The 18,893-nt window shown below is 32.0% G+C and overlaps 1 protein-coding gene and 1 long non-coding RNA gene across 2 annotated transcripts; both read left to right on the forward strand.

Moving 5' to 3' along the window:
- Positions 1 to 9,161: 9,161 nt before the first annotated feature.
- Positions 9,162 to 13,519, forward strand: LOC131651205 (pentatricopeptide repeat-containing protein At1g64580-like). The gene is made up of 8 exons (XM_058920872.1): positions 9,162 to 9,166; positions 9,550 to 9,639; positions 12,322 to 12,403; positions 12,515 to 12,854; positions 12,932 to 13,069; positions 13,228 to 13,235; positions 13,325 to 13,387; positions 13,502 to 13,519. The coding sequence occupies exons 1-8, from the start codon at positions 9,162 to 9,164 to the stop codon at positions 13,517 to 13,519; spliced, it is 744 nt and encodes a 247-aa protein (XP_058776855.1).
- A 435-nt stretch (positions 13,520 to 13,954) lies between these two features.
- On the forward strand, positions 13,955 to 14,731 carry LOC131648115 (uncharacterized). The gene is made up of 4 exons (XR_009298045.1): positions 13,955 to 14,065; positions 14,176 to 14,256; positions 14,384 to 14,488; positions 14,646 to 14,731. It is a non-coding gene; the product is annotated as an uncharacterized LOC131648115 (long non-coding RNA).
- The last annotated feature ends 4,162 nt before the right edge of the window (positions 14,732 to 18,893 follow it).

The raw sequence follows: 18,893 nt of genomic DNA on the forward strand, positions 1-18,893 counted from the left end.
ATCCGCTGCAACCGGAACATATCCTCTAGTGACAAAATCTAAAACATCTTGAGCATCAAATAATACACGCATTTGAATCATCCATATATTCCTGTTTTTACCATCAAGAACTGGAAGTTTGGTATTCAAATTGCTTCTACTCATCTTTAAACTTGTGCAGACAAAAACAGATTTCACTCACACTCACACAGTGTTTCCCAACCCACAAACAACCAAGAAAAATGTGATTCAACACAACTTTGTTTCCCAGAAACAAAATCAATCACACAGTCACACAAAATCACGTTCACTCGTGTTTCCCTGTGTTTGGAACCGGAGCTCTAGATACCAATTGTTGGTGCACAATGAATAAAGATGATAACAAAGAGAATAAAAGAATAACAGCGCAAAAGAGATGAGAGAATAAATTTTATATTCTTCTATTAATGATAGCTATTACAAGACTATTTATAGAAAAAGAAAATCTTGCCACATAAGCCCTAAAGCAGTAAACTTAGTGAACAAGTTTAAGGTACAAACAGTACAGTACTACAAAATACTAAAGTACCCTTACTACTAAACAACTAAGCTAATGGGACCCAGAAGATAACATCTTCTGGTCAACAACATCTTCTGAGTAACCATCAGAAGATCACAACATCTTCTGAGTAACCATCTGAAGATCAGCCCACATCAGAACTTCTGATGCTCATCTTCTGAATATTGGATTACTCTTCAATAAAGAGCACAAGAAGAAAAAGATAAATTTGTGTTCATGAGACTCTTTCCTCATTCTCAGATAAAAAAAAGAAAAAGATTGATATTTGAATCAATCAACAGAGGCATGACAAATTGAAATGTGCTAGAAGAGAAGCTCCTCAGCAAATTCTTCTCTCATAACAATTTCATGGAGGCTAAAACAACCATATTTGTCTTTTTATAAGGAGCCACAAAGACTTTACGTGAGGCTTATGAGAGATACAAATCAATGTTGAGAAGGTGTCTGAATCATGGATTCAGTGAGCTTATATAAATTCACTTATTGAGAAACAAACTTCCCTAGCCACCCAAACTATTACTTTATGCAACTACAAGGGGTTCTCCGATGTTAAAGAGAGCATAATATATTGTTGTAACTATAGAGAGAATGATACTTTGCCATCAAGGACAATATAACTGAGGTCACATTTAAAGAAAGCATGGAATACTAGAGATAAGTACCTATGATTCAATGTTTGCTCATAATAAGATATCAACATTGTGGAAGAAATTTTAAAGTACCTAGATAAACTTCCACAACAATTTTAGGAGATGCAAGAATCATATAGTCAGGATAAGTATATTTCATATTGCAAATCATGAGTTGTGTGTAGGTGATAATCATATTGGATACCGCCACCCCGACAATGAAGAGGAGAATTACTTGAATAATCATCAAAAACCTAATACGTACCAAGGAGGGATCAATAATTATCAAAGAGGCAATAATCCTAACTTTGGCCAATGATGGAGGCAATATTTTGTTCCATCAAATAGACAACAACCATATCAAACTTACAATCAAAGTCAACCAATGAAAATAAAAATGCAAAGCTAGAGGAGACTCTTAACTATTCATGCAAATATATATCACCATCTAAAAAGAAACAGATGCTTCGATCATAAACCTAGAAGTTTGGATGGGATAGATTGCAACGCATTTAGCTGACAAAGTAAGGAGACGCCTCTCTTGCCAACACCCAGACTAACCAAAGGAACATTGCAATGAAACCATTGGTGGTGAAATGGTAAGTGGGGATCTTTTTGGTCCTAAAACAGTAATTGCTAACAAAGTTGTTGCTTTTGAAAGAGAAAAACATGTAGAAGAACTATAAGAAGAGCTTGATGAATAATGAATTAAAGAAAAGCAAAGGTTTCTTGATTTCTTCAAACATAAGAAGAGGTACATTGAGAAGAAAACCATCCAGTTTGAGGCATACTTCATTACCAGTTACCATTGAAAGATAATTATCCAAATGAAGTTGGATTTCCAGTTACAATTGGGAAGAATGTGATGTGATACTCCGATAACAGATAAGTCAATCAAACATCCAACTGGGATAACACATAATACAATAGTAAAAGTGGATGAACTATCATTCCTAGTACATTTTCTGATTATGATCATTAAAGAGGACATAGATGACCATTGGCATTGAAAATAGACAGATTACAATCAAAATGTAAGATGAAAATGTTATTTTATTTATTCGATGCATTCAAAAGTCGAAAAAGATAGAAGAACATGTTTTTAAACAAATGAACCAGTCGAAAATCACAAAACATGAAATTGATGAAGAAAAAATGAGAATAAGGAAAGTCATCTCTAGGTAAAATTGATTGAAGCCCTAGTTAAAAATGAGGTGTTCATGTTGAAGGAAATGTGTCATCAACCAAACAAAAGGCACAAAAGGAAAAAAAGGTCAAGCAACTTGCTTGACCCAAATATGTTCTATAACTCTCTCTAAATTTTCATGTAAAGGTGTCAAGTCAGCGACACAAAACTAGTGGTTATTTAGAGGTAATCCAATTTCATTTTTAACTATCAATTTATTTTCATTTAATTTTACTTTTAAACATTGCAACACTTATACTGGTATGAACAAAAAAATTGGCCACTCCCTTACATTCGCTCAACGAGCAACTACTCGCCCAACAAATATAGCCTAAAAACAAGTCATGTTCTCTAACTCAGTTTGTTTATTGAGAAAATGTATGCAAAGAGAATTAGGTGTAAAACAATTTTTTTAAACACACTCAGTTAAGTTATTATCAAAACACTTCCTTGTTTTCCACATGAAGCAAAAATAGAAGAACAAACCATGAACTCAAATTTTTTTCACAGTCAAAGACTCACGGTAAACTTCATCTTTGATTTATTATTCATTTGGTTAATTTCTATTTGCATCTCATATTATTCCACTTCAAAGAAAAGGTATGTACACTTATCAACTTTATCTCTTTTCTTTTTCTCAAAAATTCGAAAATGACATGTGTTATGTTGTTTAGAAGCATAATTAAATTTGTTCATATAATTTGTTGGTTGCTAGTTCATTCATATGAAGAAAATTGGAAAGTTTTGAATGTATCGTAAATTTAGAATGTTGCTTTTAAACCAAAAAGCAAAAATCCATGAATAAAAGCGTAAATCAAAGAAAAACCAAAATATCTAAACAAAAGTTTAAATTTAAGGGAAACAATCCTTAAAAAATTAAACAAAATATTAAATAAAAATAAAATTTGTTGATATACATATATTTATATTTTTTATATTTTTATTTTGTGAAAAATAAACTAAAAACAGATAAAATATCATAGTGAAAACTATTTTATGTGACTAAACAAAAAATATACGAATGACATAGCTATCACTTTAACCTCTTTTTATGCCACCACCACTCATGCATTCCACAAAATCCAGAAGGTCAATCATTCAAAGGTTAAATACATCATGGTTCGTGAAATATATGAAGAAAATTCATCGTACTAACTAGCAATGTTGTATCATGAATTTCCTTATTGAAATAATTAACAATCCTTGACAATGACATCATTTTATTGAACTTAAACATAATTTTTTTCGTTATTTACTGTTCTTGCCTCAATAAAAACTCACAAATGTTAAGTGTTATTATCGTACACATAGGTTGCTATTATTTGATCGAGACGAAGGTGATGACACTTCCGTTTAGTTGATTAAAAGACATAAAAATTTGGAAATGTGTTTAGCGCGGATAAGTTGGTCGTGCAAATGATTATAAAAACAACTAAACTAAACTAACAATTAAGAAATATAACAAGAGAAACAATTAAACCCTCATTTGAAATTTTTTCTCTTATGTAGCTAATCCTTACCTGAATCTATAATGAGTCTTCTTATATCACAACTATTTTACAATATAGTTACGCACAATTTTTCGTCCTATAATCCACTTCGTCCGATTAAAATTCTTGAAAGTCTTAGGCAAAGTCAATACTGACAAAGGTTTGATCGAACATAAAATATACTTATGTCATATGTATACAAATCATAAACAACCTCTCAACAATATTAAATTCCAATAACAAAACCTATGGTTAGTTCTCAACTGTTATCTAAACTGATTCCCTCAATTACATAGACGAAAAAAACATTAACCATAACATATTATTAAATAAATATAAGTAGTTCATCTAAGGGGGACTTAATTTAAGGAACTAGTCACTCATTTTTAAGAGATTCATGATCATTTCAATACAAAAAAGAAATTAAACCTTACTAATAATGAAGGAAGAATCCCTAATTTACTCTCTGCTTTATCCATGCTTCAATGTCCCACATTGTGTCTTTTCACATAAAATATGGAACCTAGTTGAAACCAAAGTTGTGAAAAAAAATTGGACACTAAAATCTTTACCTTGCTTCTCATTATATAGGAATTTTAGTGGGCTTTTATTAGGGTTGGAAATTTTTTTCTTCAAAATAACCCAATTCTACAAATCAGCTTTGTATCAACGTCATAATGTTACTTGCTATTTTATGTTCTTTTGCATTTCGAAATAGACTTTAACCTCTTCAAGAAAGTTATAGATCTCGAAGTTAGCTTTCATTTTCCCTTAGTTTCATCTTATCAAACTTATGAAACTTCAGATGTGGTCATAATACAATAAAGGTAAACCTGAATTTTATAAACGCGTCACACTACTTTAACGGTGCGCTGCGATGTTGAAAATTCACTGATGTGGAATCCTTCAGATCATAAAAATTACGATGCTCCTTATGGTTTGGGCGTCGTTATTTTTTAAGTGAGAAATATCATGCTGCTTTTCCTTTAACGCAACATGTTTTCTTCATATATTAGTTTTTTTTCATGCTCGAATAATGTTGTTCCGCTTTAAAGGTGGATCTCATTTTTGCTTCCTTGTGGAATTTTTCTTCTTTTTATTTTGTTACTTTTGTATGAGTCATCTCTTTACTTTGTTATTATTACTTTTATTGTAAAACACGAAAGAATTTTTCTAGATAGGATGATTTTGACTTGGATTGGTCTTTTCCATGCTTCTTTAGAATCTTTATCAAATCATACAAAAACATAAACACATTAAAAGAAAAAACACTTAAAGTGAATAAAAATTATACTAAAAACATGAAAAGACAAACTCATCGATAATAAATTATATTGTTCTTCATGAGATATTTGAAAAAGCTAGACGTGTCTATATTCTGCAAATGGTCTCTAAATGACATTAGTAAGTGCCAATTCATTCAGATTTTTCATATAGTATGTAGCATCCCCAACCTTGTACTTAGAGCATTACCCCTCAAATCTAGAATCTTTTTTCACAGTAGTCACATATCGTGGATAAGTGTTGAAATTTCCATGCCTACTACATAAGCATAAAATCATTTACAAAAATGATGATTTAAACAATAATTTTAAAATTTCAAAATAACAATTTAAAATTATTATTTATAGAAAAAATACTATATCATTAACAACAACATATAACCACAAAGCTGCCTACATCTACGCATAATAATATCTAAAAGATGATTATATAAAATGGTGAGAGCAATTGTATTTAAGACTTAAGACCCAATCATTCTTAAGTCTAAGTCAATGACTATATGCAAATACTTGCCATAAACCATCGTCTTACTCTTATATGCCAAAATTGTGCATCCTCCTAGGTTAATTAGGTATGCCCTCATACGAATCTTGTATCTCCTACCTTCACGATGCTCTAAAAATAACTATTTATATTATATGTACTGAATAACCATATAAATCTCTAAATTGGCGTTCACTCTTAACTCTATAAATACCTTGCCACATATTGGTATGCTTGTAATGCAAACAACATCATCCAAAGTGATACTTATTTCACCACATAGAAGGTGAAATAAACTAGTCTCTTAACGTTAATTTTCAACAAAATTGATACCAACTTATTATCAACCTTTTTAAAGCTATGAAATGGTATCGAGTTCAGCTAAATTGGAATACTTAAATTGTTACGCATTTTGAGGAACATATCAATAGTGAAATACTTCAATTTATCACCGTATGAAGCTACTTTTAAAGGAGGACTATCCTAACCAAATAATTTAATAATAAATTGAACAACTAAATTAATTATCAATTAAATAACAATTGATAAAATTTTAAACTAATAAACAAACATATCCGATCAGCTTTTTCTGAAAGGGTATGAAAGTAAAAAGGGTGAGTATGAAAGCCAGAACTTTGTTTAGCTTATCCAACCATTTTTTTAAAAGGCCTTACATATATAGAATCCTTTTACAATTAAATGATGCTAGTTGTACCCATTTTGCTTGCACCACCCTTTATTTATTTTACGAAAGAATAAATTATTTTACTTTTTAAAATTGGAAGGATTTTTTTTAAGAATGGAGTAATCAAAACTATGAAGTACTTTACCTCAATGCTCGGAATTATAGTAAATTTAGAGAAACTCTATTAAAAATTTGATTTTGATGAAAATTAAACTATAGTTTTAATCAAAATTAAAAATATTAAATTCAATGTCAATTGATTAAAAAAATATAAAAATTTAAATTATATCGAATTTTTTCTTAAACATTTAAATTAATTGAAGATATTTACAAATCTAAACAGTATTTGTCTTGTACAATATTTACATATATAAACCGTTTCTTAAATACTTAAATTAATTAAAATTTTTAAATTAATCAAATTTTATTTTATACAATATTTAATGGACAATGGGCAAGACAAATAAAATTAATAAAAAATGAAAAAGAAATTTTTGTAATATTAATATGAGAGAAAGATAATATATTTTTAATAGAAAATAAAAGGATATTTTTGTAAATATTACTATGAGAGAGAATATATTTTTAATAGAAAATGAAATGGTATTTTCGTAAATATTAATATGAGATAGAGAGGGAGAATATATTTTTAATAAAAAATAAAAGGGTATTTTTGTAAATATTAATATAAGAGATCAAATATATTTTTAATATAAAATAAAATGATATTTTTCGTAAATATTAATATGAGATAGAATATATTTTTAATAGTAAATAAAATGGTATTTTCTTAAATATAAAATGAGAGAAAGAAAGAGAATAAAAGGATATTTTCATAAATATTAACATGAGAAAGGATATATTTTTAATAGAAAATTAAAAGATATTTTCATAAATATTAATATGAGAGAGTGAGAATATATTTTTAATAGAAAATAAAATGGTATTTTCGTAAATATTAATGTGAAAGAGAATATATTTTAAATAAAAAATAAAAGAGTATTTTTTGTATTTTAAGTAACTTGAATTATGGACAAAATATATCATACCGTTTAGTGAGGGACAAATTTCAATTTTTGTTCGGTCCATAAACAAGTCCCTAATTCTTTCATAAACTGTTTTTAAATCAAATGCAGGACAATTAGAGTTGTGTGACCAATCCCTTATATTTAGTAGATCAAACGCACTTGATATCTTTTACTTTAATTAAATATAATAAATTTACAATGAAACCATATATAATGTGACAATGTGACAAAGATGATAGATATTTAAATTTTTTAATGAACGAGCTTCTGTATTCCTTAGAGAGGAGTGATTTAGGATCGATTTTGATCCAAAATCATCCCTCCAAATCGTTCTTCTTTCTCTATTAGTTAAATAAGTGATTTTCACATACATTTAGTGTTTTTTTTTTTGTGATTTCGTCATTTTAGTGCGTCGTTGTTTGTTTTGATTTCCCGTCTTTGTGCGGCATATTTTGTTTTTCTATCTTTGTGCGCAGTGTTCATTTGTTTCAAGTTCAAAGATGAGTTTCAATCTAGTGCAGACCCTATCTATGACTTTGGTGTCATTAACGCTACAGATCTGGAGGCATGAATATTTCAGACATTTCAATATAGTCATAGTTATATTCGTAGGTATATGCAATTTTCCGTTTTATGCTATTAACATGGATGCTGTGAGTTTGTTTGCAGATTCATCCTTTTTGTTTTTGGCAATTTTTAATTTGTATTGCAACAATGTACTCTATCGATTGAAATGAATGAATATTTTATTTAGTCAAATTTTTTTTTTTAATGAACGTTATCAACAGAGTTATATGACACTGAAACAATGAATGATTATGTTTACTTTATTTGTATGGATGCATAAATGCAAGCACTAGTACAAAAGGATTAATATAATTTTAAAATTCACACCCATTATACTAAAAACGGGTGTAAATCAGAAATATAGTGGCAATTTTGTAAATAACATATCATTTTAAATATTATAAGGTGACAATATACACCCTATATTCTAAAAACGGGTTTAAATTAAAAATATTATTATAATCAAAATTCAATTACTCCTTTTAAACCGAAAAATGGGTGTAAATTAATATGTAATTGTTTTTTTTAATTTTAATAGGTGAAACATTATACTTTAAACATAATACTTTAAATTTATTAACATAATAAAATACTTTCTCTATTTCCTATTCAAACAGTAATTGCAATCAACTTATTTCACGGAACGTATTTTAAACTCTTTCAAGAAACCCATTTTTCAATCTAACATTGTTCCACTCATGCATTTAGCGCGCTGCTTCAGGCAATGGTAATGGTGATTTCGGGTTTCATCGAAGTTTGATTGGAAAAAAAAGGTTGATTTCGGGTTTGTGCGAAGTTTGATTCCGGGCTTCACGAAATCCTTTCTCTAAACCCCATTCTGTCAAACGATACCCTTCAACTTGCTGTGACGACACCATTCGCTCACTGAAAAACGAAAGAACGAAGCTCTCTTCGCTCACTCTCACTTCACCGAAACAGTTACGACAACGAAGCTGAGAGGAAACTATCGCAGTGACGACAATGAAGCTGAGAGAAACCATTTCGCAGTGACGACAACGAAGCTGAGAGGAAACCATTTCACAGTGACGACATTGGTAAGGAAGAATTAGGGTTTTATACTTTGAGCGACATTGGTAGCTGAAGAATTAGGGTTTTATATTCATAAACTAGTTCCTATTGCTATGGAAAATTTTGTTTGAAATGATGCAAATTCATTGTATAGGTCCAAACAAATTGTATTGATTAAACCTCCTTCTTCTTTCAACCAACCCTTGCATCTTTAGCATTATGTGTGTGTGTTTCATAGATATATGAAGTATGTTTGATACAGGGCTGACTTCGGTTTATGTAAATCAGTTTGAAATGTCGGGATATATTTGACTGGTTATGTATCCTTTAATGATGTGCTGATATGTGCATTGGCTTGTCCATGTTGCTTTTAAACTATACATGGTGTAGCACTTGTGTGAACCTATTTTGTGAATGTATGCCATAATGGGATGAATTGATTGGGTTTTTTTTATGCAGGTTTGTATAGCGGTTGATGTGTGTGAGTTAATGCTTGGCTGAAATTCTGTTGCGAACCGATGTGCAGGGCTATATGTTGGATTAGTCTGGTATTGTCTGATTAAAAAATCCTAATAAGCATTATTGCGATGCTTGATTCACTTCTTATGGCTTTTTTTCTTCCTTGCATAGGCATGAGTGTAATCTTCATCCTCTACACGTGCCTTCTTTGGTACACCGCTTACCGTCATCGTTTAAATCCGCCGTTGAAACCGGTCACTGGTAAGGGACTCTCCTCTTTAGATCTTGAACATCTTTTCTATCGCTAACATCTTTTCTCCTTTGAACCGTTGATAGCTGATTTCAGTGTTTGTGTTGTAACCTCCTTAGCTATGTAGCAATGAATTCCATTTATGAACTTTGATTAGGTTTATTGGATCTATCCAGATGAATAATTTGACTCTATCATTTCATACCCTGTTATTTATTTCTAGAGGGACGGGTATGTTCCCCTTATCATTTTAGTACACCAGCTTTAGAATTCTTGTGAACCAAGCCTTTTGCCACATTCTGGTCTATGGTTTAGATAAAGCCTTTAATTAATGTAGATTGCAGAGATAAGCAATGAACTGGTGTTGGTTGAAGCAGAGACAATGCCATTCCAGAGCATAAACATGGTGTTTATTAGGCATCAACTGGTACTGGCTTCCTCTTACTTAGCTTTTACTGGTCCATTTGAATCTAGGATCAAAGAATTAGTAGAGAAGCTAGAATTTCTTGCAATGCTATAAGTTATATTGGCCCTTTCCCAAGAATTGCTTTGATGAGTCAAACAACATCAAAAGATTATGAAACATAATGGAATTTTGATTGTTTACTGTTTATGTTCTCTCTACCATATTAAGGTAGTTAGCAATCTCTTTAAAGGCTTATAACTTGCTCAGCCTTCAATTGTAACTCATTTGTCTTCAGTTACGCCTAACATATCCTTTTGCTTTGCAAGAAATTTTGGCGTCTCTAGCAATCATTTGTTCCTAGCAATCAGCTTCTTAGTTTGTGCGTGAATATTGATCTCTTTTAACCTTTGGTTTACCAAATTCACTTTTGTTCTTTGGCTGCAACGAACATGCGTGTTCCTGTATCCCAATATATAGTAGTTATATAACACTCTTTAGTTTGATCTTTATCAATGCTATGGATCCCTTTGTTACCGGTTTAAAAAAAGTGAATTTTGTCAATAATTCAAAGTAAAATAGAAGTTGTTTTGTGTTAATTTGCCAAAATAATCAGTAATAAACGAGTTCTAAATATTCTGGGAAACTTGCACTGATTTTACTTCAGCGCGATAATTCAATTTGGAGTCGGTTTATTCTGATTGTTAAGCTTGGCCAATATGATAAGGTTTTGAAATAGAGGAATTCTAAATTCACCTCATCATTTTTTAGGAACTCCCAAATTTCCGATTTAAACCATTTTTCAAATAATTCATTCGGGTGCTATATTATTCCAGAAGCATTATTCAGGAGCATATCAATATATACATGAAGAGACTTTCTCATTTTTGTTCCATCAGTTTCATACTTTAAAATTTTCCAAAAACCTTCCAAAATAATTTTAACTTTCAGATTTCATCATGTTAATACCTTCAATTTCTTGTTAATCATCAAACTATATTCGATATGTTTGAATTTACAATGTATATGTTATTTATCTAATGTTATAAAGTTTTGGAAAAATTAGATTAATTGATATGGTTGTAATTAACAGGGGGCAAAATGGATGAGAATGGTCTGTAGGGACTTTTAAAATCAGAGTTTTAGAAAAATAGTGTGGCCGAGGGACTTTTGTAAAAATCCTATTTTTACAAAGCATGTGTATGGAACGATTTTATGATTTACTCAAAGTATTAGAAAATACAATGACTAAGAGATGAAGACAGCAAAACAATTAATACGTCAATTAATCAAAAAGTTAAAAGTTAAAAGTTGGAATATATCTGTTGTGTGTGTATGGTTCTTTCTGTTTGGACTTTTCTGTTGCGTTAGTCCGGTAGCTGAAGTTAGGAAGTGGATGGTTTTGAGGAAGGCGGAAGTTGTTATTTAGTTAGACAGTTTAGTAGTTAATTGTTACTGTCAGTTGAGAATGGCTTAGTGAAACTCATGTTGAATTGTTTAGTGTGTATGCTTGGTTTATGCATTGATTGAATTGGCTTTTGGAATGAAATGTTTGCCATCTCATTACATCTCATTGTTTACATCTCATTGTTGTGAATTTCTGGGAAACATTTTCTTTTGTTGTGTTTGTCTCTTGGTTTAGGGGAAAAGGTTGTGGAAAGAAATCTGTGAATTTCCCTATCATTCATTACATCTCATTGTTTACATCTCATTGTTGAATTGGCTTAGTGAAACTCATGGCAACCATTTGATGAGAAAATCAAATGTGAATATTCTAAGCAACACCCATAATTTGTTATGCACATACACATTATATCAGCTCTTGATATGTCTAAAAGATTGAGATTACTTTATCTTCTATAAAGTGAATGACACACTTTAATGGAGGTAGATTACACTTTCATATTCTAGAAAATTTATAGGCTGCGTTATCAATTCAATACTTGTTACCTACTGTAAAGTTTCAATTGCAAGCCAAACTATAAGGGTTGTTCATTTCACTTGGTTGGTTGTGGATTAAAATTCTGGTCTACCTGTTTAATTCAAAATTTTAAGCGTGTTTCGCTGCATAAGTCTTTTGAGGGAAACCTTGTTTGTCATAGACTTCCATTGGCTTTAAAATTTGTGCGCCATTTCACCATTTGATCTCTATGAATTACTTCCAATATATTCAAATAACAAAGCTGTTGTTAATAAGTTTATGCAAAAAAATTGTCCAGATTATTTTCATGATACATATGTTATGATGTTCAAACTAGAGTGTAATTTGTTATTTTTGTGATTGATGCAGGGACAGAACAACTTCTTTTCCAAGTTTCGTATTTAATTCTAACGTGGATGAAATTGTTGCTCGAGAGCATACAAATATACAGGTTTTGCAATTACTGAGAGAACACAACATTAGGTTCTCAATTATTTAGAGAATTGGATGTGTTTGTAAGAAGAGCTCAAATAGAAGTGAATATATGACATGCTTATTATAGAGAATTGGGGTTGTGCCTGATGTTTTTAGTGTCAATGTTTTGGTTCATTCGTTGTGTAAATTTGGTGACTTGGATTTGGCTTTAGAATATCTTAGGAATGATGGTATTGATATTGATAATGTTACTTATAATACTGTTGTTTGGGGATTCTGTGAGAAAGGGTTGGTTGATCAGGGTTTTGGTTTGCTGTCTGAAATGGTTAAAAGGGGTTTTGGTTTAGGTGTTGATTCGTTCACTTGTAATATACTAGTTAAGGGTTATTGTAGAATTGGATTGGTTCAATATGCTGAATGGGTCATGTACAACTTGGTTGATGGTGGGGTTTCGAAAGATGTTACTGGTTTGAACACTTTGAATTATCCTATGTTAGTAATATTAATTTATTTTTTATATGAATGCTCTTGGAATTGTCTGCAGACTTGTTGCAGCAGAACAGATTGGAGGAACTTCAAGTTGTTCTAGAGCCGTTCGGCAAAGATAAGGTCTCGCCAAGGGAGACATCGATTTGGTTAGCGAGGAGTCTTAAGGGAATGATGTTGGACGAAAACGGAAGACGTACGTCATGAGGTATCTTAATTCTTACCTGATGAGTTTGTTTTGTAATTGAATGCTTAAATTTTGGTTTTATAGTTTTCATAGCTATTCAAGCACCACTTGAATTTTGAAGAGAAAAATGTTATTGTGGCTTTGTTCCTGGTTCTTGAATATTGTAGTTCTTTCAGTACTTTTATGATGCTGTAAATAGTGATCATACGAATTAATAATATCAACTTATGGTTAATTGTATGGATATTACGTGCCTTTGAATAGTTGTTAAATATTATAGGAAACATCCAAACTAGTCCTCAAGAAAATATACAGAAAACACAGAAGGTACTTTTGAAAGAACTCGATAGGGATTAGCTCTGTAAGTAAAATATCAAGCATTATTGTATGATTGATTGTCTTCACTTAAAAGACTGTTTGAGTAATCATGTATTTCTACAGGTGGAAAAAACCAAGTAAAACATGCAGAAAACTCAGAAGGTACTTTTGAAAGAACGGGTTTATTTCAAATTATCATTGAAAACTACTAACTTGTTTTCAAGAAATCTTGGTGTATTTAATGCTCTGTCAAGATTTTCAAGATTTAAACCTACATCTAAACTTTTATTAATTGTTCTGTCTTCATTTGTGACGAAATTGACAAGAGGTGCAGAGCTTTTTGTATGGGGTGATAATATGCTTCTAGTGGCTAGGGATAAAGTGTGTAGTCCATATCTGGAAGGCGGTCACTTGCAGAAGTATTGTTCGGTGAAATTGACGAGCATTCAGAACATTATAAGGAGTATTTATTGAGAGGCTCTTCATTACATAAAGTATGCTTAACTAATTTCTAGTTTTTCCATTTAGAAGTGAAGACATGAATTTATAAAGTATGCTTAACTAATTTCCTGTGCCAGAGAGTTGAGTTTCCAACGTCAAGCAACGACTACTCATTCGCTTGCCAATCGTCAGTGGGATCTTTTGGAAAAAGATGGAGTTCACCGTGATTTATTTACCTTTGATAATGTCTTAGTTCGATCCCGTTTGTTATATTTCTATTCCTTCCCACTAGTTATATTTGTAACTCGCCCTTAAACAAATGGAGATTATGAAATTACTTGTTCTATTCTTTTCAGGACATGATGAAGCTTGATAAAAATGAGAGAGTGCTCTCGCGCGGTTTTCCATCCTTTCACCATGTTAATGACAGTTCAAAGGTACACCGGTTGTTCACACCAATCCTATCAAACTGTTTTCATAAGTTATTTTGGAAATAAGCTGAAAACAACTTATGGACATGTCACATGAGCTTATTACAGTATCGTACTATCGTATACCATGCAGGTCATATCTTACGTCAGAGGTCCCCTTCTCTTCAATTTCAATTTTCATCCAACAGATTCTTATGATAGTTACACCGTTGGTGTAGAAGAAGCCGGGGAATATCAAGTCGGTATCAGTTCATAGTTAAACATGAAACTTCACATAGATCTTATGTTCCCCCCCCCCCCCTCATGCACCGATAATTATCCGAACTCGAATGTTTAGCATTTTTTAGGCTCGTTGAAGGGTAAACTAACTTTGTCGAAACATTTTGGCGATACAGCTAATTTTGAACACGGATGAAATAAAGTATGTCGGTCAGGGGATCATTAAAGAGAACCAATATTTTCAAAGAACTATAAGTAAAAGGTACTCGTGCTTCTTGAATCTCCTCTTTGGTTGTGTCCTTGTCGTTATTGTTGTTTCTGTTTTTGGCTTATCATGCGGGTAACATGTGTGGACAGAGTGGATGGCCATCGAAACTGCGTAAAAATTGGGGAATTCTCGAATAAGTCTGTATATTCTCAAGTTATACAATTCTCTAAGTGCTATAGCGCTTAAACATCCTTGGAGTTTGTCAATCAAGGTGGAAAAAGACTCTTCTCTATGTGCTCCGGAGAACGGAAGAGGATGAGAAGTTTAGGAGTTTCATTTGTTCTTTTTTTCCTAATGGAACTGCATTGATGATATCTTCTAACAAATCATTTTATGTTTCTGTTTTTGAATGCAAGTTAATATTTTTTGTTTTTGTTTGGTGAATTCTAATTTCTAACTTCCAAACAAGAGTGAACCTAATTAGACTATGGTTTACATATTCAACACCTTTTTCTATTTATTTTGTACACTCGTCAAAACCGCAGTATGGTTACCATTGATACATGTGGCTCTTTCTTGTAATAACACTTTCTTGTAATAATTTCTTGTGTCTTGTTTTTTTTTCATACAGAAAACAATTGCTTCTCCAGGACGTGGTATTTTGGCCATGGATGAATCCAATGCTACATGTGGAAAGCGGTTGGATTCAATTGGACTAGAGAACCCGAAGCTAACCGTCAAGCATGGCGTAAAATTATATATGAAGAAAGTGTTATGACTTAGTTAAAATATAATTTTTATGTGTATGATTTTATAATATTTGAAATATTATGGCTGCACATGATTTTGTATACTTTTTGGTTAATATTAAAAATATTTTGACTTAGTTAAAATATGATTTTTATAAGTATGATTTTATAGTATTTACAATATTATGACTGAAAATAAAATATAACTAAATGGTGTTTATGAAATAGGGTGTAAATAGATATAATTGTTCATTCATAAATGGCGTATTTACACCCGATTTTTACTAAAATAGGGGGTAATTAAGAACATATTTACACCCGATTTTTATTAAAATAGGGTGTAATTAAAACATAATTAAGCCCAATTACACCCGATTTTTATTAAAATAGGGTGTAATTAAAACGTAATTAAGCCCAATTACACCCGATTTTTATTAAAACAGGGTGTAATTAAAACGTAATTAAACTCATTTACACCCGATTTTTATTAAAACAGGGTGTAATTAAAACATAATTACGCCTAATTACACCCGATTTTTATTAAAACAGGATGTAATTAAAAACGTAATTACGCCTAATTACACCCGATTTTTATTAAAACAGGGTGTAATTAAAAACATAATTACGCTCAATTACACCCGATTTTTGTTAAAAATAACGGGTGTAAATTCGTTAGACATTTCTCACCCTGTGGATATACACCCGATTTTTATTAAAAATAATGGGTGTAAATTTAATTAAAAACGGGTGTAAATTAACATTTTTGTACTAGTGAAGGTTAAAGATAATGGAGAACAATCAAATATGTATTTATAATTTCATCAAATTAAAAGTAATGTATTATAGTGGTGCAAGTTGGAGGCAAAAGGGAAACCCAAAATTAAATGAATATAATTTGTAAAAGTAAAAATAAATGAATATCTATTATGTAATAGATTTATTTATATATGATGAGCGGTTACAGCCGCTTCGCTTGATCCGTTGTGAGTTGTAGGATATTGTCTGATCAGATTTGATGAATCAATGACACAAATCAAGTGCAAAATCTTTCAACCAGACTCCACATGTTTGCTGTTCTTCAACCATGACGATCTCTGGGTTGAACTTTTAGATTGGGCTCTTGTTAGATTTTTTTGTCGGTCCAAGAAAATATTCTTCTTCTTAATGTCTATAATGTAACGTAGGTTATACGTTGTAAATATATCTAGATACTCAATAAATATGAGTACAATTTTCATCCTATCCATAATATGTCTAAGTGACTTTAACTGCTTGTCATTTGGACCACATTAATTTCTTGTAGTATTACTTAGTGGATTGACTCCTAATTCTTCTGTCCATTTCGATGGGCTAGCTTAGGGCCTGTTTGCCACATTGTTGAGGTTACGTACGATGTTGCTGTCGTTAACAAAGAATATAAAACCATGCTACCTAATTACCGCCGAGAAACATGGACAAACAGGACCAAACTCTTCATAGGCTGCTATTACTATTACATGGTTTTTAAGCAAGTCTAATATTTCTTTTCTTGGCTTTTGAATATCTTATTTACAACTTTTACTATGAGTCCAATATTATGGGCAGTTGGAAACTTTTGGAGATAGCCATTGCCATCGTGGCCTGGTCAGCAAAACTAATCTTCAATTTATAAATATATCTATGCATATTTTATTTTATTTATAACATAAAAGCTATACATTATAGGTAGAATATTTGGATGAAATGATAAATATATTTTTTAGTTTAATTAATCTAGGTGGGGTGCAGTTACCGTGCATAGATAAAAATCTATGCACCATGCATAGATTATTATGGACCCTTGGATTATTGGATCAAATTCTAGACATCAATTGTTATTTCTCAATACTCACAACTCAATACTCAATACTCAATATTGGATTAAGAACATGATCAAATGGCTTATGTAGGCTTATGCATGGTGCATAAGTAAAATCCTTATACATATTAGCCAAAGCCATCTAGGTGGATACTTCAAAATCAAATACGTACGGACGTGAGTTGAGTTGTTGACATCTAATTTGATAAGTTAGTTTTTTGTTTTTTTTAAATTAAATATTGTTACAGCTAATTGTAAAAAGGCTATTTTTTATGGAAATTTCTTTATCCACCTCATGTCTTCTTGGTCACCTCTGACGAAAAATCCAAAATGCCCCTAACTTCGGAAATGCATTTCTGAAATGCAAAAAAAATGCTATTTTCGGAGATGCATCTCCGAAAACGTCTTTTTTTTTTCAAAATTTGTCTTATTTCAAAAATGCTTTTCCGAAAACAGCATTTCGGAAGTGCATTTCCGAAATACTGCGCGTTTTGCATATTAAACAAAACAGCCCCTCCCCCAATTTATTTTTACCCTAAATCACCATCAACACTTCCTCTCTTCAGATTTTTTGCAAAACCAAGTTTCAAGTCTACATCAAAGGTTGATTCTACTTGCTCTACTACATTCAAAAGCTACTCAATCACTTCATTGGTAAGTTTCTAAATCTTTAGATCCATGATTCAAATGCATTTTAGGGTTGTTAGAAATTGCAAAAATAATATAGGGATAGGTTGGTAGTAGTATTTAGGTTGTTTAGAAGCATTATAACATGTTAGAAGTTTGCATTTGGGGTTCTGCCATGGAAAATGCAGAATTTGGCTTCGCATGGGTGTTTCGAAAGTTCATTTCCGAAAACACCTCCATCACCAGTTTCGGAAATGAACTTCCGAAGTGTGTCCATAATTGTTTTTTTTTATATTTTTCAATTGTTTCGCATCCTTATTGATTTCAATTGTTTTCAGGAATTTGGCTTCGCATTCTTATTGATTCCACGTTGATTCTGCGTACGAGGACGCCATGCCCAGGGTCGCTCGATACGTTCTTCAGAGGGAGAACAATGCAGTAGGACCATACCGTGGATACCTCGATCGCACGATGCACGATGACATCAGTTGGAGGTCATTCAGCGACTACACTACTGTTGTCGCCTTTGACAGCATCTCGTTATATTCTAGATGGTTGGCATGCGGGACCAACAACATGGTGAGGTATCTCCCTGAGCGGTGCATGCGGCAGTTTAGATTTGTTCAGATGATACCCAGGTCACCTTTTGAGGCTGCTCCCGACACAGTTACCCGAGTGCAGCTCACTGACATATTTGCGGATTGGGAGCGCCATGTGGTCCCGGAAGAGTATCGTCGCATGCAGGTCACCCAGGACTGGCACAGTGTGGAGGGGTATGTCACATGATTCTATCGGGTGTAACATCCTCTGATGATACCCGACGCTCCCGGCGCTCCTAGGCCAGCATACAAGGAGGTCCTGGAGAACCAGAAGATCGAGGATGACCATGCCATTGATCTCCTGCCGATCTGCCAGCGGATAGAGCTACTTGGGCGGGATACGTTGGATCGAGGTATCATTGATCAGGGCGGTCCAGAGGCAGTCGTCGTGGTGGAGAGGATCG

This window comes from Vicia villosa, linkage group LG2 (genome assembly GCF_029867415.1).
Source record: "Vicia villosa cultivar HV-30 ecotype Madison, WI linkage group LG2, Vvil1.0, whole genome shotgun sequence".
NCBI classification, from domain to species: Eukaryota; Viridiplantae; Streptophyta; class Magnoliopsida; order Fabales; family Fabaceae; genus Vicia; species Vicia villosa.

Excerpts from the sequence above, each read along its gene's own strand:
- LOC131651205 (XM_058920872.1), top strand. Across the intron at positions 9,640-12,321 it reads GCCGTTGAAACCGGTCACTG|GGACAGAACAACTTCTTTTC; the intron begins GTAAGGGACTCT and ends TGATTGATGCAG. Across the intron at positions 12,855-12,931 it reads GGTTTCGAAAGATGTTACTG|ACTTGTTGCAGCAGAACAGA; the intron begins GTTTGAACACTT and ends AATTGTCTGCAG.